Source organism: Sebastes umbrosus, chromosome 21 (genome assembly GCF_015220745.1).
Source record: "Sebastes umbrosus isolate fSebUmb1 chromosome 21, fSebUmb1.pri, whole genome shotgun sequence".
Taxonomy (NCBI): Eukaryota; Metazoa; Chordata; class Actinopteri; order Perciformes; family Sebastidae; genus Sebastes; species Sebastes umbrosus.
The window spans coordinates 4,833,614-4,853,508 of NC_051289.1; the positions used below are offsets into that span (position 1 = coordinate 4,833,614).

Consider the following 19,895-nt stretch of genomic DNA (forward strand, 5'->3'; position numbering starts at 1 on the left):
CAGACATTCATGTTTCCTAGAGGATAAATCCTGCCGTCTTTGGTAATTCATGGTTCCCGGATGATGTATTCTGATGGCTTTTCCTCTAGTGCCTCCAACAGGTTGACATGTTTGGTTCACAATGAAATGTCTGGACAACTTTGAAATGCATTGTCATGAAATTTTATACAGATATTCATGTTTTCCAGAAGATAGATCCTGCTGACTTTGGTGATCCCAAAGCGCCACCATGAGGTTGACATTTTTGTTTTTTATTGAAATATCTTCACAACTATTAGATGGATTGCCATGAAATGTGCTAGACATTCATGGTCCTCAACTTTGAACTCCTGACCTTCCATCAGGTCCAAAACTTTGGTTTATGACCAAATACTTGCACAACTATTAACATTTCCATCAGCCTTGGCTATACTTTGTTTACTGCCAATTAGAAAATGTTGGCCTGCCAACATTAAACAAGAAGGCGGACGTGGTAAACATTACACCTGCTAAACATAAACATGCTACAATTTCACTGCGAGCATATTAGCATGCTTATGTGACCATTTAACTCAAAGCACAGCTGTGTGTCTGAGTACAGCAACACAGAACCTCGAGCATGGCTGCAGAGTCTTCATCCTGTTAACATAGAAGAGGTCTCAGAGTTCATTCAAGGGTCCATCTCTCAGTATGAAGCACACAGTAAGAACATGCCTCCTTTCTGGCCTCTCCTCCTCCTCCTCCTCCTCTTCATCATCCTCCCATGTCTGTTTACCCAAACATCCCTCCAGGCTGTCATTAGCACAAGATAGGCAACCAAAACACACATGCAAGGTCACACAAGCAATCATTTCGAATAGATTGAGGAAAGAAAATCAGCCTTCGAAATATCTTATCTGAACATAAACATACATGCACGACAGACGGCAACTCCTGCATGCAACTGGGTCCGATCCTCCCCACAAACGTCCCTAATTATTCGGTGATAAAGTCTCCAAAAAGGCAACGATTTTGAACCTGCTGACGGAGGTGTCTGCTCACCGTAGAGGTAAACACACCTCTGTGGCTAAGCTGAAGGTCGTTCAGTATTTATATGTCTGTAGGAAACACCCTTCCAAATTATAATGTGTCATGTCTCTCCTAACACGCTCAGGAAACGTAATCACTGCAAGACTCCCTGAAAACACTAAAGAAACACTGCGGTCTGGAGCTCTTACTAAAAGTGTAGCATGTGTGCTTTTGCTTGAAGACAATGAGCCGATATGCAGTGTATAAAATTAGAAAGGTGCAGAACTCCTGAGAGGAACAACGGGCTACTTTAAGATCTTTTTCAACAAAAGCTTCCCATTTTCCATTTAGAAGATATTTAACTATTGGTGAGAAATATAAAAAAGGAAACAAGGAAGGGCCATGGAGTCAATAGATATTAACTTCACGTCCACTTCTGCATTCATGTGAGTGGATATGTAATATGAAGTAAGATTTAACTGCACAATGAACAAAAATATATGATCACAAAGAACTGGATTAGGATTTTTTTTTTTTTTTTTACTTTAACCAATTAAGAAGTATATTTACATTTAATAAATGGTTTATAACAAACTATAATGTAGCTTCAGCAAATATAATTATAATATATTTTTTTATATTTTTATAGTTTCATTATTATGTAATAATGTTATTGGTATCATTTATTTATATTATTGCTAATATTAATATTGTAATTTTTTTACTTTAACCAATTAAGAAGTATATTTACATTTAATAAATGGTTTATAACAAACTACAATGTAGCTTCAGCAAATATAATTATTATAAATACATTTTAAATTGTTTTATATTTTCATTATTATTATGTAATGTTATTATTATTGGTATTATTTATTTATATAATTATTGTTAATATTAATATTAATATTGTATTGTATCCTGTGTATTGTATTGAATGAACTGTAAATAAATAAAATAAATAAATGTCTTTGTAAATGTGCAAATAAAATGTTTACTCCACATTCTATACTTGATTATGTACATTACTCTGCACTTTACTGCTTTTTGCACTTCTGGTTGGTACTAGTACTAAACTGCATTTCATTGTTCAGTTACAATAAAGTTGAATTTAATCTAAACATCTAATCTAAAAAAACCCTCTTTGACTCATTAAACAGTTTGAAAGACAGCATAGACAAAAGAAGTCTTTATTCCACAAGTTTGACAAATCACAACCGGATTGCAGACAGTGAGCGGCCAAGAGAGTATACATGAAACTTACACTTTGAGAAAAAGTGTGAAAAGGTTCACAGACAAGTTCATTTTCCCTCGACAATGCTCGAGGAAGAGAAAGACACTTATCGGAGCAAATCCGTTTCAATTCGAAATGGGATACCCGCCTTTAAACATTAGTCGGACATCACAAAATGATGTAGGAGTCGTCTTCATTAATGAATTATATGTACACACTTATAGCCAGTTCCTGTCACATGAATATTAAGTAGTACATTTGTTTCTACTGGTGATATGTAGTAGAAATTCAAGGTATTGCCATGCATTTGCCAATAAATGTAAGGCTTTTTAAAAGTACAGTGTGTAACATCTGGTGACATCTAGCTGTGAGGTTGCAGATTGCAACTTATCCCATGTGCCAAGCGTGTAGCAGAACTACGGTGCCTGACGTGAAAACGTGAATGGCCCTCTCTAGAGCTGTTGTACTAGTAGCGTAAGTCATTTGGAGAATAGACGAGACAGTGTGTAGTGAAGTGAGTGGTGAAGCAAGAGAGAGAGTGGTGGCAAATATGTGCGAGTGAAAAAGTGAGCAAGTGGAGCAGAAGACGAAGTTAGTTTAGCTTTGAGAATATCAAGTGAATGTTCAGTAGAAGTTGCAGAAATAAATGCTGCAGCTCCTCAAGACCAACAAAGGTTTCCCGTGTCTTGTTTCCCAGCGATGGAGAGGAGTGACGAGGGTTAACTTATCGACTCCGGACAAAGCAGGAAAAGTTAACACAGTGGTTTGTCCGTTCTGGGCTACTGCAGAAACATGACACGGCTCCGTGAAGAGAGGACCGGCTCCCTATGTAGATATAAATTACTCATTCTAAGGTAACGGAAACACAACAACTCTTATTTTCAGGTGATTATACACTGAAGAAAACTGACTTAAACTATTGTTTTTTTTGCTTCTCTTCTCTGAACAGCCTAACGTCTAAGGGCACCTCTTTGCAGCACATTGAGACAGACAGTGTGTCAACAGGAAAGTATGGCATTTTGGAATCAAACCCTTCATAGATATTAACATTTGAAGTCTTTGTAAACGGTCACTTAGGACAGTGCTTTACGGCAAGTGCATTATTCTATTAGTATATGTGCTTTTTCGAGTATATGGCGGCAACAAGGTGGAAGAAGGTTGGTTATTGTTTTCCCTGGTGGTCCAGTAAACCCTTAAAAGGCAGACAAATGTTCTGCTCAACAGTCTCCTGAAAGTGGGCAGCAGTGCTGGGTAATGCAGTCTGTTCCCTGTAATGTTCACAGTTTAATGGTCCACACGTGTCAAACACATCCTGGGAGAACAACTCTCCGTCCACATGGGGGTTTTTATTCATTTAGTTTTTTGTCTTGCCAGCGCAGCTCACCGCTGTGGCTACCGCGCCGTGACCATCCACAGGCCCAGTGCCACGTTGGCTGCCAGCAGGGCGCTGCCCGCCAGCAGCAGGAAGAAACCAATCAGCTCTCGCTTTTGACGGTCCGTTACCACAGTAACCAGCGTGGCCTCTAGCAGCGCGTTCAGCATCCACTGACCGTCGAGAGCGAAGCACGGCACGGAGTTTACTACCGCTAACGCACCAGAGAGGGACACCACATATCTGAGACACAGGAGGGTTAAGGGGCAATAATACTGGATTAAATACATTCTTCACCTTGGACACATCCCACCCACACACCCTCCCTACGCAATGAAGGGTTACATTCATATTAAATAGCAAACTTGTGAGGTTTATCAGACTTATTCATTGTGGAAGAAAAAGATTAGATGTTAAAAAGGGGACTTTTAAGCAGAAATAACAGACTGTATGTTCAGAGGCCAATCACAATCGGAATGCTTTATCACCAAGAGTAAAATGTTCATCATTCAGACAGAACAGACGGTGCTTTGTCAACCAAGGACTTAAATTACCCTCCTATCCTTTACAAAGTAACATCATTTGCTGTCAAGTAAGCCAACTCCTCGTACTGTACCATCCATCCATCTCCTTATGACTCATCTGTCATTTAAACATGAAAGGATACTTGCAGAAAGTCTCCAAGAAGACGGGCAGATCCAGGTGGAGGAAACCAAAGCGGGGGACAAAGTTGGTCAGACTCACTGGGAATGACAAAACACGGGAGGTGTTACACAAACACGTCATTATAGGAAGATTTTATCCATTCAACACTTAGGTAACTGTCTTAAATAGCAGCAGACAACACAACCTTGTAAATCACTTAAAGACTGGAGAGTCAGCTCAACACGGTACACTGTAAACACCAATTACGTGAATATTACAGATACAAGCTCATGCCTCCTTCTAGGGTGGTACTCATCGAAATAGTATCTTGTTGCATAGGATAAGGAACAAAGAATAATGGAAATATCATTTGTGACTTTATAGGAAAAATTAAAAAAACATTTCAAAATGTCTGATATACTTCTACTTCAGCTTTCCAACATTTCTTAAAGTAAACAGGAAAAAGGGGAGGTGAACAAAGCATCACAGCATACGTACTGGCGTAGTGAAGGTGCGGCGGATAGCCCACAAACAGCATGTGCGTGTTGGGCGGGTGCGTGACACGGATGAAGCGAGTCTGGTTCTCCAGAGACGGAGTGACGCAAATGCTGGCGACGTGGGAGTGCCCGGCGGCGCAGTCGTTGTCGCTACGACACACTCGCGTTCCCGTCACCATCTTACGCACCGGCATGCAGGCGTACTGCAGCCACAGGATCACAGGAGGGGATGCAAATATAAGAGAAGTCAGTAGGAATTAACAGTTTATTGTTAGATCTTTTCCTGATGTTTCTTGGTTTCTTGTACAACTCTTTGTCTCTTGATGACGTGCACTATCTTGTTTTGTTTTTCATATATCTTCATTCATGATGTTGCACTTCTTATGTGCATTTATGACAGTGTTTATCTTGTGAAAACAGGTCAGGGTCGCACAAAATGTGTGACGTTATGCAGTCGACACAGTAAGTGAACCGTCATTAGCAACAAATGAGGAAATCAAGAAGAAAAGACACTTGTTTTATTTTTTTTATTTTTTGGGGTTGTTTTTTTTAGGGCTGCAGTTATTGATTATTTAAATTATCCAGTATTCTACCAATTATACCATCAATTAATTGCGTAAAAAAATACTTTTACTTTATTAAGGAGCAATAGTAAATAATATACAAAAGAGAAAATAAGATGGGTCTCTTAAAATGAATGAATTGGTTTGCTTTTTAGAAAGATCTACAATTTCATTGCTTAAATTGCCTACAATTATATTATCTGTCATAACTAAACCCAATTATAAGGTTGAAATTTGATTAGTGTATATTCATAATTGGTTTTGTTTGTGCATTCAACTCACGTAGTTGCAAACAAAGTGGCACAAAATGGGAATAAAAGGAAGTGAATTGAATAAAAGGAACAAATAAAAATATGCTTGACTGTCTAGTTGGAAACCTGCTCACATGATGAAGCAGTCACAAAAAGTCCCAGCCTGTCTGTCTGCATGTATATGTGTGTGTGTGTGTTTGTGTGTGTGTGCGTGCGTCACCTCTCTCTCTCTGCTGTTCTTGCCCTGTGGCTTCATGTAAGAGAAACAGAGGTCTGTCAGGCTGTTGTTGCTGCAGCAGTCCATCGTTCCATCCAGACGCTTGAAAGCTACGAGAGAAAGAGTAAAAGGGGTAAACAGAGGAGAGAGAGAGAGAGAGAGAGAGAGACTGGTTGATTAGATTTGTGTGTCAGGCTGGAAACTAAAGATGGATGTCACTGAGGTTTTTGATTCTCAGTTGGTAAATCTACTCCAACAACCACAAGATGATTAAACAAGCACAGAGTATCACACACTTCATGACATAAGTGAGATTATCACGCTGGCTTCTCACACGTCATCAGGACCTCTGGCTGTGTGAACTCACACAAACACTAACTTGACTGTTTGATTATTAATATGCATGCAAGAGAATGCATTGTTCAGTAATTAGGAGCAGAATGACACCTGGTGTCCTGCCATGCTCTCGTCACACATATTACACTACTTGAGGCATTCTGAATCATCAACCATCATCAGAATAACACAGACAGGATTGGAGTGTGAAGTTTAATATGATGGAACGATGGAGAGAAGATGGGAAATACTTTAATCCTTTGGTTAAAATGCAACCAACAGTTATTTTCATTATCGATTAATCTGCAAATTATTATTTTGATTAATCATTTGGTGTATAAAATGGAAACTAGAAACACCGCCTCGTGGTTGAATGCCTCCGTCAACCAGTCAAGTTGCAGTTTACATCCATGTCTGTCCGAAATGTCAACACCTCATCATTTTATCCTGTTAGACATTTGTGTGAAATTGTCATAATTAGCATATGCCAAAAGGCATGTTTTGTGTGGTCACAGTGACCTTTGATCACCAGTTCGTCTTTGAGTCCAAGCGAACGTTTGTGCCAAATCTGAAGAAATACACTCCAGACGTTCCTGAGATATCGCGTTCACAAGACTGGTACAGACGGTCGTTAGGACAACCCAAAAACATAATATGTAATATAAAAATAGTAAAAAGGTGCCTTGAATTTGCTTGTTTTGTCCAACTAAACAAACAAAACCTAAAAGATGTTCAACTGACTGTCGTATATGACGAAGAAAAATAGTAAATCCTCACATTTGAGAAGCTGAAAACAGAGGAGAATATGAGATGTGATGAAATTAGTGGCAGATTGATTTTCTGTCGATCAAAACTAATCATTGAAGCTCTACATGAAATGATGATATTTTAATAAAGACATTAACATTTTTGGCATTTATCGCTAAATTATGAAGTCTGCCACTGGAATAGTGATAGACCACAGAGAAGCAACAGGAGCTCTGATTGGCCAGCTGTTGAGCTCTGACCTCACACATGACTCCGTCTTACAGCTGGCCAATCACAGCTCCCGCTGCTGCTCTGCTGGTTTGACCTGATTCAACTTTTAGGCGGCACACTGAGGATTTTGCAAAAATACAAAAAATGATATGTTAAAGCAGGAGACGAATTACTTGGTTACATTTTCACAGTGAGTTGTTATTGAATTAATAAAATCAATAATTTATTTATTTTTCTGATTATAAACAGTGAGTAAGTGTCTATTGCAGACGCTCACCGCTGACTCTTTAAATTACACTTGTTTTTGTCACTGCATAAACATCACACTCACCTCGTCCGTGGGCCCAGCTGGGCTGCAGGCTGGCGGCGGGGACACAGTATCCTGTCTGTGGGGTGTGAGAGAGGTGAGACAGGCAGCTGCTCCACTCCTCCACTCCCCTGACGGGACAGTCCTCCAACCCGGTCACTATGTCCCCGACTGACAAACCCCGGGGACCGTCAGCCGCAGAGCCCTGGTCCAAAGACACAGACGGATATAAAAACTGGTTCAAGTGGGGTCAAAAAAAACATAATTTGATGGTTTTATGTCTCGCAATAGCCAGACAAATCTGGGTGGAGATGAGATTGACAAATTTACTTTCCCTTGCTACTGCCAATGAGTCCTTGAGCAATCAACACCAAACTCCTTCAGCAGCCAACTGTGGCTGTGTGAATGACTGACTGTATGAATGTGCACTAGGCGATGACGTGAAAATAATTCATGCCCCGCCGACTTCGCCCACACAAATAAAGGTTATTAATTACAGTGACATTGGAAAACATGCTATAGTGAAGCAGTGACTTTAGCACTGACAAAGTAATGATTATTACATTTTGTTGCACAAAGGTCAGTCTGGAAATAAAATATACCATACAGAGTAAATGTAAATGTGACTCACGGAGTAAAGGTGACTCACTACGTTCAATATTTAGACAGACATAGGGCTGCAACTAACCATTATTTTCATTATCGATCGTTTAATATGATATAAAAACAGAGAAAAGCAGGAAATCTCCATATTTGAGAGACTGAAAAAAACATTTTCTGCCTTTTTTTCATCAAAAATTGCTTATTAAAATTCTGCTTAAATAAAAAAAACGTTGACAGATATTTAAAAACTTGCTGCACTGACCTGGATGACCTCGGTGATGAACGCCCCGTTGCCGGTGGAGTACATGGGAAACAGCAAGATGGGCAACAGGAAGAGGAAGGCTAATGCTGCCACACACAGGACAAAGTTGTGCCACACTCCTAGAGAAAGAAAAACAGAAACATTTAAACTTACTTTATTGAAGAATGTATTATTCCTGAAATGTCCTTAAAAGGGATAGTTTGGGTGTTTTGCAGTGGGGTTGTATGAGGTACAGTATATGACGAATGGCATGCCCCCAGTTTGGTGAAACAGACAGGAGCAAAGCAATATACTGCTGTGGACGGGCCCGGCAACAAAATGTATTTTTGACACCTAAAAGAAAGAACCACCTAAAAAAAGACAATGTCAGTTTAAGTTTAGGCTTTATTTAGAATATGTTCGCTGGTTTAGTTTGCCGTGAGTCAGCTGTACAGTCTATGTTTCCGACAAGGAACTTAAGCCTTGAAATATGCTCTCGCCAAAGCTGCCAGACTCCATTGAAAAAAAACAGTAATTTTACCTCACAGAACACAGGAGCTGCTTGTCTACCGCAGCCTAAATCAGTTAGTTTGTTTGTTTTATTGTGTGACTTTGGTTTGTTCGGATTCACCAAAGTCACACAATAGCACAAACAAACTAACAGATGGAGGCAGCGGTAGACCAGCAACTCCCGTGTTCTGCAAAGTAAAATTACTATTTTTTTCAATGGAGTCTGGTGGAATTTGGCGAGAGCATAGATGGATACAACCGCTTCAGTTCCCCATCGGAAACGGCTGTCTGACAGCAAGGTAAAGCGGCAAAAATATTCTAAATATGGCATACAAATAAATTGCTATTGATTTTTTTAGGCGGGTCTTTCTTTTAGGTGGTTAAAATACATTTTGCTGCTGCTCCCATCCACAGCAATACATTGCTTTGCTTCAGTAACTACTGTCTGTTTCTCCAAACTGGGGGCGTGCCGACCGTCATCTACTGTAGGTAATACACTGATTATGGATAAGTACCTCACACAACCCCACTTCAAAACACCAGAACTATCCCTTTAAGTACAAAGTAAAACTTCTCAAATATAACCTCATCAACCTCCAGACTGAAGCTACTGAAAAGCCAACAGCAACACCAGGGTTGTATACTAGAGTCTGGATACTCGATGTTGCAACAACCGTTTTGCATGTTCTCCACATATTCAGACTGTAGGATGTCGTGGCAGAACGGTAACCGCCGCTCACTAAAAATAGCCGTCTATACCATGCAAAAAGACAGTCTCCCCAAAAACCACACGAGGAAACGTCCAATTGCTTGATGAGGTCAAGGCACAAAGTTTAGGTCTTATTTCCTCTAACATACTGAACATGCAAAGCCATTATTCAAACGTGGTGACAGCTACATCAAGCAGCAGGCTACACAGAGTCTCTGGTGAGGAGTAAATTAATAGCTGAAGATAGCTTGAGGAATTTTGTGTCTCTTGGGAAGAAAAAAAAAAAATCCCAGAATGTTTTATAAGATTTTAATTCCAGGCCTAAAGGGTGCATATGTATTTTCCCATATTGACTTTATACAGTAAACAAACTATTAAAGTTGCACCACCTATCTCTGCAGGAATAAATAATAAACATGTTATGAGCGAGAGCCCCCTGCGTACCGAGAGATCTCCACCGTGGAGAGAGACAGAAAAATAAACACAGCATGCCGTTATGTCACCACTCCCCTGATGGGAATAGCATCCTTCTCTCTCTCTCTCTCCCTCTCTCTGCTTCGTCATACGACTTGATTGGACGTCTCAGTTTGGTGCCTGCAGTCGCCACCAGAGTTATTTTCTTGTCACATTAAGCAAAAGAAAAAAGCCTGGAGGAATAGTATCTAGTTAAAGATACAGATGGTTTCTACAGTAGCTCTTCACTGCCCTCTGAAGGCTCCTGACAGCATCGAGGAAAGCACCGTTTAGTAACGGTGCCTTTTCATTAAAGTGTCATGCTCTCACACGCTTGGACAGCTGAGTGACACATTAGCATCTGCAGGGAGTTTAGAGTCTCTGAACACAAAATTATCCTGACATCCATGTCCCTGTTTGTGCAGGAATACCACACAGTGTTTCCCTGACAAATAAACTGACAAGGAGCATAATATTTATAACGATTATCCAGTTATGATAGCAGGGATTTTTAATTCCACACATAACGTTACTGATGCTCAGTGTCTTAAACAGTTGTATGAACATTGTAGGTATACATCTTGTATGTTTGTATGGAATAATAATCACAATAGTAGACCATAACAAATCATTAGCAACAGTAAAACAGACATGAATAAGTACAAAACCTTTATAAACCGTCAAATTAGCTTCAATTAGCTTCAATTGGCATGCTATTAGCGCCTTAGATTTAGTGCAAGTGTGTTAGCTTTAGTGATTACAAACACCAAAGTAACTTAAACATGACTTATGATTATTTAAAGGTGCAGTGTGTAGGATGTGGCGGCATCTAGCGGTGCGGTTGCAGATTGCAGCCAACTGAATTTCTCCCGTGTGCCAAGCGTGTAATTATTATTATTATTAATAATTCAATATCATAATATATAGTCTTTCAGTGGAATCATTTCGTGATGAAAGCATATATAGAGATATTGTGAAAATACTCATACTGAATATTTATTTGAATTACCAGAAAACATCATGATATATGGCGTTATCGAGATATGAAATGACCTGTATCGCGTCAATATTGATCCCCCTAAATGCTACACACTGGCCCCTTTAACAAACTTACAGCATAATTCATAATGAACATAGAGGATATATAGTTCAAAGTAAGAAATGAACTTTTCAAAGTGGGCATCTTTTGCCTTTTGATTGGTTTCTAGCAGCATTTTGTTCGTCATCAGGGTGGATTTTACTACACGTCATACCAAACCTCAGCATATAAACACATTTGCCCCTCTGTAATCACTCTTTTCCTTTGCTAGAATCTGTCAGAGAAAGAGAGAACTCTCCCTTTTCTCTCGCTGATCTTTTAACTCTTGATTGTTGAGTTTATATAATATTGTTTTTGCAGTAATTTGAATCATAAGAGCATTATTTTCTGCTGCTTTAAACTGCCCTCTCGACTGCTTTCTAATCAAAACTGGCAATATTCTTCTTGACCAGACCGCATTGAAAATAATCAGCCTTTAACTCCTACGGTGGCTCGTAGGAGACATCATTCATGCGTGAATAACTGCAAGCTCCACCAATCAATTAATTAAAATCTAATTTCCTTAATTGCGGAGTGAAATGATTTGATGTGAAGCAGCTGTCTGGTGTTCAGAAATAAATGACCTCAGGGCGACCTTCACTGGCTAAAACAGAAATGAGTGTTTAACAAAATGCTTGTAATAATGGTGATTAATAGCTGTGATCACATTAGCTGACAAAACAATCATCTCTGCCATAAGGAGTGATCAAAAACATCTCCGGATAAAACAAGTTTGTCTTACCGGCACAGAAGATGCGGAGCTGCTGAACGGGTGATATGATGTTGAGGTGTGTGGTGAAGAGGTCCACAAACGCACCGGGATACACCACAAACACAAAGATGCCGAAGCCGTTTACTCGCACTTGCTCCCTGCCGGGGGGAGAAAAATATTACACATTAAAAGAGGTCCAAAAGAGAAAGACACCGCATTAAAGTCCCTGAAAAAGTTTTGTTATGAGTGATGGGATCCTACATGAACACATTATTTAGTGCCACAGCTTATTAAAGCATGGGTATTTAATCTTATAGAGAGATTTGACGCCACGTTTTAGGGGCTTTAAGCACATACCTCATCAGATGCTAAAAGATTAAAGGAATAGTTTTGAAGTGGGGTTGTATAAGGTACTTATCCGTAGTCAGTGTATTACCTACAGTAGATGGCGGTCGGCACGCCCCCAGCTTGGAGAAACAGACAGGAGTTACCGCAAGGAAGTAAAGCAATGTACTGCTGTGGACGGGGCTGCCAGCAAAATGTGATTTTGCCACCTAAAAGAAAGGCTCACCTAAAAAAATCAATATCAGTTTAAGTGTATGCTATATTTAGAATATTTTGACCGCTTTACTTTGCCATCAGACAGCTCTTTCTGACAGGGAACTGAAGCGGTTGTATTCATCTACGCTCTCGCAAAAAGACACCAGGCTCCATTGAAAGAACACAGGAGATGCTGGTCTACTTCTGCATCAGCAGCGTGTTTTGAGAGGTAAAATTACTGTTTTTTCCCAATGGAGACTGGCTGCTTTGGGCATAAATAATGGCTTCAGTTCCCCGTGGGAAACATAAGACTGTATAGCTGACTCACGGCAAGGTAAACCGGCGAAAATATTCTAAATATAGTGTACAATTAAACTGATATTGATTTTTTTAGGTGGCTAAAATACGTTTTGCTGCTGCCCCCGTCCACAGCAGTACATTGCTTTGCTTCCTCGCGGTAACTCTTGTCTCTTTCTTCAAACTGGGTGCGTGCCGACCGTCATCTACTGTAGGTAATACACCGACTATGGATAAGTACCTCATACAACCCCACTTCAAAACACCTGAACTATCCCTTTAACGTCCAGTTAAATGCAGCAGCCATATGCTCAGACTCACACACACATATTAGGAAAAGTTAAGTGTGTAAGGTACTCGCATAAGGACCAGAATGACACCAAACCAGGTTGAAAAATATCTTGATTTATACATCTTAAAATAGAAAATATTTATATACCCTTTAAAAAACTACTTTACATAGTCCCACATCTTAATGGCCATTGGATGCTCTTTACTCTGTCGGCTGTCATGGTAACAGATTGTGTTATGGTGCGTGTGTGTTTTACCTCAATGCTGCCACAGCGTGGCCCAGCTCATGTATAACTCCGCTGAGCAGCAGGGCGATGAAGAAGTAGGCCAGCTGACTGGTGGGCAGATTGACACCAGGGACCTAAAGACACGCCCCAGACCAAAAAAAGAAAAGCAACACACGACTGAGACTGATACAGAAACACAACATGAACACCAACAGTCATCTTTAGGGTGAAATACCAACTTCTCTTATGGATTTTTTGCCTATTTGATGTGATTTTTATGGGCACTTTCATCCGTTCCTAGGAGGAAATGTTATTAAACTATGATGTATATATCTGCATTGCACCTTTGGCAAATAAACACAACATTTATCACCGAGATGTATTTAAATCTTCCTCCCCTCTCAGTTTTTTTGTTTCCACTCTTCATATTAATTGTGTCATGTTTGGCTGAAGCTGTGGTTTTCTGTGTGGTCTGCATTTTCCTCCTCCGCTGGCAGTGTGGTGCATTAGCTCCGGGCTGAATGCTCAGTTATAAATGGCCAACTAATAGCTTCCCATGAATCACCTACAGTGGTCCGCTGGGGATAGCGCTCACATTAATGCACGGCTATTTGACACCTCAATGAATAAAAAGTGAACAGTGAAAAATGCTAAATAAGAGCCCTTCTCATAATTGGGGGCATTTTTTCGCCCCCTCATTTGAATATGACAGGCTTTGCATGAACTTTCAAGGACATTTATGCTCTGAACTCTCGTTAATCTCTGAACCCTTTACACTGGGAAGAGATAAACAATGCTTTACAATTCCACCCAGTCGGGTGTGTACGTACCACCACCTGCAGGGCCTGCTGTCCTCCTATCCGAGGGTTGTCGGAGGTCATCTGAGCGAGCGTCTGCTGCAGCGTCTTTGTCAGCAGCACCACTGATCCCACCATGGCAACTACACCAAACACCAGACCGCAGTTGAACCTGGGAGGGATGAAGTTGATAAAATAGTACAATCATTTTCATTTGGTCGTACTTTGTGACCCTTTAAATGTGATACATTTATCTTGGACAGCTGAGTGAAACATTAGCATCTTCAGGGAGTATAGAGTCCCTGAACACCAAATTATTCTGACATCTATTTCTCTGTTTTTGCAGGAATACCACTGCGTTTCCATGACAAACAAACGGAGCATAAAACATGCATTGTTTATAAGGACTTAAGTGATGATTATTCCATTATAAGTTACCCTATAAATGTAATACGTTTATCTGAAAACAAAATAAAAGCTTGCACGCATAGGAAAAGGAAACAAAGCAAGGGTGTAAAAGATATATCAAGATTTTTAAGTCCAAGTCCATTTACCATATTTCAATACAGAAAGTCATATTATTATTTTAAAAAATCTCTGTTTACCCTAAAAAATAAATTTAATTATTATGTATTATTATTTTCAAAATTAATTATTAATCAGATCTGTTTAATTTTCTGTTTGTATAAGTGAATAATAAAAGAAATAAAAAGTGCATTATATTAAATCATTAATAATCAATGAGCTTAAGTTGGCCTACTGAGAAATCTTCCATAAAGATGTTGTTTACCTTCGTGAGCAGGTAAACAGTGCAAAGTGCAGTTTATTATTTAAACAGCAGTCCTCACCACAGGAACTGGGCTCGGGGGTTGATGCGGGCGCAGTACGCAAACAGCCGGTTGAACATGGTGGTCTGCCATCTCAAATGGAAAGGAGACAACGCCAGCCCTCGACTCGCCAGCCATGACTCCCAGCTGATCCGATATGTCGACAACGACTGTGGGAAAAAGAAAAGTTACAGTATCTAAAAGTGCAATACCCAAATAAATGCATTCCTGTAGTTGAGTGTGTGATAAGTGGTGTGATTAGAGCCCAACAGATACTGGAATTTTGACACCAATATTGATATTTGAGAGTTTAAAATATCTGTTAATGATGTATTGGCCAATATGTTTTTTTATATAGACACATTTTTGATGAGGATCCCTTAAATTGGTGATTATACACTAATGAAAACATAGTTATGAATATTATATTCCATTTCTGCTAATAGATCTCACAAAATGCTACACACTGTTCCTTTAATCACAAAACAGCTATAGTACGTGTACTGATGATGCTCCAAGGAGGCTACGATGAGGAGATAAAAGATGCCTGTCAATATTTGCTTGGTCACAGACATATATATTAAACTGTTTTATATCTGTGGTCACAGATCTGACAAAATCGGTGGATTTATACCAGCGATGATGTCAGTTAAACTGCTATGGAACGTTGCCAGATGTGGTTGCTAATAGCAACAGAACGTTCAACTGAAACCAACAGCTAACGTGCTGGACAATAACCTCAGTCTGTAGAAAATTGGTCATATTTTTGGCATTGTAATTATATTCCCAAATGTGTTTTAATCTTTAAAAAGCACAATAATGTCCACTGCATCATTGCATTCATTTGCAGTGACATTAATTATTTTCTGTATGTTTTTTGCGACAGTTTTCAAAGAAGTATACTAGTCAATCACAACTAGAGCCAAAACCTGTATATATTGGCAGACAGTTAGTTTCAGTCTATTAGCTTCACAGGCAGCTACATACAATATATCACAGATTGATATCAGAATCTGAACAATCAGGGTCATACTGTATGTATTACCAATTCACATTAAAAGGAATTTGCCTTGGTACTTTGGTGCATAACAATAAACATACTACGATAAAATAAAAAGCAAGTACTGCACTGTAAATGTCAAGAAACATAAACAAAATAGAACAACTGACAATGAAAAGAAAAAATATATGAACAATATGTACAATATATGTTTTGTGCATGAATTTGCAAAATATTGACCAACTAGATGCTGCCAAATCCTACACACTGTACCTTTAAAGGTCCCATATTATAAAAAAGTGAGATTTTCATGTTGTTTTTATTATAAAGCAGGCTTAAGTCCTATAAAAAAATACTGTGAAAGTATCGAAACACTCAATCCACAGGGAAATACACACAGCCCGTATTCAGGAACTCTGCATTTGAAACAAGCTGTCAGGATTTCTGCCCATTCGTGATGTCACGAATATACAATATGTAGACCCTTTACACAATTTTAAACGTAAACATTCTAAATGTGTCCCAGTTTATTTACTGGTTTGCAGTGTATGTGAATGTCATCAGCTGACAGGAAGTACACATTGACCCAAGCTGTTGCCTAGCAACGCAATTCCGTTGCAATTCCATCGAAATGCGCTAAAATGGAGCGTTTCAGACAGAGGGTGAATACAGGTATATTTAGACAGACAGTATGAGGAAAATAAAGTTTTTTTTGAACATGACAGCATGTAAACATGTTCTAGTAGAAACACAAAATGCAAGTATGAACCTGAAAATTAGCATAATATGGGACCTTTAATTCTTTTGTGTATGTTTTTTGGGACAGTTGACGAAGCATGTCTTGATGTGGATACTAGAACAATCAATCACAACTAGAACCAAACCTATATCTATATATTGTCAACCAGTTATTTTCAGTCTATTAGCTTCACAGGCAGTTACATACAATATATCACTGATTGATATCAGAATCAGAATTATGTTTATTATTACCAACTCATATTAATAGGAATTTGCTATGGTACTTTGGTGCATAACAATAAACATACTACGAAAAAATAAAAAAGATAAAAAGCAAGTACTGCAATGTAAATGTCAAGAAATACAAATACAAATTATAAAAAAATATGTAAATATATCTGTTAGGTTATGTGCAAAACATTGACCAACTAGATGCTGCCAAATCTTACACACTGTCCCTTTAATAATTAGTGATTTATTCATTTAGTACATCTTCCACTGGTGATGGACAAGGTAGGATGTTAACACTAATTTAATAGCTATAGCTAGTAATATACTTTTGTGATTCCAATTTGCTTGTTACTATCATGTTTTATTTACAATTTATTGACCAATCCTGCTTCCAGTAAACACTTTAAAAAGGCCAACTCAAGTCGTAAACAGTCGTAAAACAAAAATGTTTTATTTACTTTAATGTAAAGTTATTTTGCACTAACCAATTAACTAACAGGTGTTTGCAATTAGCTTCATTCCTGGAATGTTATTTGCAATGTGCAATACTCTTGGCACTTTATTCTATTTATTCCTTTTATTATTTTATCTCATCTTGTTTTTATTCTTGTATTTATTGTTTTATTGCAAATGTTTTTATTCTTGTACTTGTATTGATCTTGCACCTCCCCATATGCCACCTATACTGTGTTCATTGATGATTGTGTACAGGTGCAGCTCAAACAATTAGAATATGGTGAAAAAGTTAAATATTCTCCATCAGTTATTTAAGAAAGTAAAACATTTTTAATATATTCTAGACTCATTGCACGTAAACTAAAAAATTCAAGCATTTTAATTTCGATATTTACAGCCAACAGCTCTAAAAAGAAAGAAAAAGGTATCATAATATTAGAATATTATTTAATAAAGCTATCTGCATCTGTAAACATGTAAATGCTGCACAGCTGGAACCAATCAAAACACATGTTAGATAATGAAGTGGCCTAATATCTCCATGTGCATTAGTTAGCTGACAGCTTATTTAACACCAATAACAAGAACACATATGTGTATTTACCTTCAGCAGTGTGTCGGCCAGATAGACAACACACCAGACTCCCATCACAACCACCAGCAGAGGAACAGGGATCATGATGGAGCATCAGAGGACTCTCTATGAGGACACTAGGAACCAGACTGAACCGTCTCCATCACACAGCTAGTCAAGGTTACACATGATGTCAACACAGTAACATTTTAGATTAGATATGATGAGAAGCAGGTTTGTTTGGAGCGATGCTCTGGATGGGGAGAACCGTCAGCAGGTCGGCTCTGCGCGAGACACTTCCTGGTGGTGGTGCTTCTTCTTTAAGGTTTATTGCAAACCAGCTTATAGGTGCATTACAGCCATCTACTGGACTGGAGTGTGGAGCAGGAGATTGGCAGGGAAAACATTATAATAAAATAAATAAAATGAATAAATAAAATAAATAAAATAAATGAAATAAATGAAATAAATAAAATAAATAAAATAAATAAAACAATTAAAAAAAAATAATAATAACTGAATAATTTCACAATATATTATATATATTATATATATTCCCCAATAGACCTGACAATGTAAAGTCCTGATGTGTGTGAAAGTGAAAGTGCCTTCCTTAGTGACAGTAAAAGGTGATTCCTCTGGATGCTGTAATTCCTGCAGTGTATCAATACAATCATGTGGTGGTTCTTCTTCTGTTCTTTTTTTATAGGCAGTCAAATAGAGCGCTTCCGCCACCTGGTGGTGAACTAGAGAACTTCTCTTCTAGGAAAATATCTATAAGAATGACATACTATACTGGGCTGATTTACATAATTTGAATCCCTTTTAATTTATTTATTTTCTTCAACAGTTACATAACAAAAATACATATTATTCCAGACACTTTTTATGTATGCCAGACATCAGTTTGCAGTTATATATTTTGGATTTGCACCTTATTGTTATCTTAGACTTTTTATTTTTGCACTCCTATATTTGCCACTATATTTCCCACTTTGTATTGCAACTGCTGCACAGTAATTTCTCTCGGGATGAATACAGTTTTATCTTATCTTATGCTTTCTCATTTTATGAATATGAATTCTTGCTTGTCCCAGTTTTATGCGCCTTATGCGCCTTCAAGTTCAGTGTGGGAAATGTGGAAATTATTACTTGAAAGCCGAAGAAAAGTTGATAAAATCTGATAATTAAAAATTTCTGAAATCTAAAAATCAAGTTATTTCTTTGCTTTGTATTCTTCTGCATTATTAGGAGGCATTTGACGTAAATTAGAATAGCCAAAGTGCAGTTCCAATGTAAAATACAAGAAAGCTAAGTTGATGTATGTGTCTTTGTGGACAGAGGAATCACTCTGGGTTGTGCAATTTAAAATTGAAAGCTTGTAAAATGAAGTTATTACATTAATAAAGCAGTTTAAAGATTGTGTGAAGATTTAAATTAATCTGTTTCAACCAGCAAGCTGTGCCAAAAAGTAATAATGTATTTTATCATCACATATTCTCTCTGTCCTAATTTTCTATGTGTTTTATTTTACAGTATGTTTATATCATTACTCTGTTTATTATTGATTTTTGTGGGTCAGAAATGCATATTTTCTACTATTCATCCTCCTGTTGTCATGCTGTATTTTGTGTCTAGAATAACAGCTAACACAAAATATGACAATATGACACTGGCAAGAAAGAAAGGGTATATATTTGCTACTTGACTTTACCAAGAGACCTGAAGGCAGCACTAGCCCTTAAAATGGAGCACAAAATAATTGATCAGGCTTTGCAGACTTTGGCTGAGCCGCAGCAGTGAAAAATAAAAGCGTGAGTCTGGATATTGGATTTCATCCTAGCAAAAGGCCAGGAGGGTAAAAGGACACCAATAAATGTCGATGGCACTGACTCAGATACGAAGAGGAAACAAGCTCCCGGTCTGACTCATTAAGTCATAAATGTGAGCAAGGGAAAATAAAACTGTTAGGAGGAGGATAAAACGTTGTGTGTTAATGCATTTCACATCGATAACACCACAGTTCAGTGTCACACAGAGTCTCCAGCTTATCAGTATTCATGTTTTATTCACACTACAAATGTTTGGAAGTAACTTTTTCTCTGTGGCCACGTGAGGTTAAAGGTCAATTCTGCACACTAACACGTCATGTATGCTACAAAAGTGCAAACAAGACACCAAAACCAAATGTGTTTACTAATTATCAGTCAGTCTAGCAAAT

General features: G+C 38.3%; 1 protein-coding gene across 1 annotated transcript; it reads right to left on the reverse strand.

The window, feature by feature from the left end:
• Positions 1 to 2,144: 2,144 nt before the first annotated feature.
• mbtps2 (membrane-bound transcription factor peptidase, site 2) lies at positions 2,145 to 18,104 on the reverse strand. The gene is made up of 11 exons (XM_037757260.1): positions 17,705 to 18,104; positions 14,694 to 14,842; positions 13,879 to 14,017; positions 13,079 to 13,182; positions 11,724 to 11,851; positions 8,253 to 8,371; positions 7,412 to 7,592; positions 5,770 to 5,876; positions 4,737 to 4,938; positions 4,261 to 4,336; positions 2,145 to 3,836 (listed from the first exon to the last, which is right to left on the reverse strand). The coding sequence occupies exons 1-11, from the start codon at positions 17,777 to 17,779 to the stop codon at positions 3,614 to 3,616; spliced, it is 1,503 nt and encodes a 500-aa protein (XP_037613188.1). The 5' UTR covers positions 17,780 to 18,104; the 3' UTR covers positions 2,145 to 3,613.
• Positions 18,105 to 19,895: the final 1,791 nt, after the last annotated feature.

Excerpts from the sequence above, each read along its gene's own strand:
- mbtps2 (XM_037757260.1), bottom strand. The coding sequence starts at position 17,779 with ATGATCCCTGTTCCTCTGCTGGTGGTTGTGATGGGAGTCTGGTGTGTT. Across the intron at positions 14,843-17,704 it reads TGGCCGACACACTGCTGAAG|TCGTTGTCGACATATCGGAT; the intron begins GTAAATACACAT and ends TTTTTCCCACAG. Across the intron at positions 3,837-4,260 it reads TTCTTGGAGACTTTCTGCAA|ATATGTGGTGTCCCTCTCTG; the intron begins GTATCCTTTCAT and ends CCTGTGTCTCAG.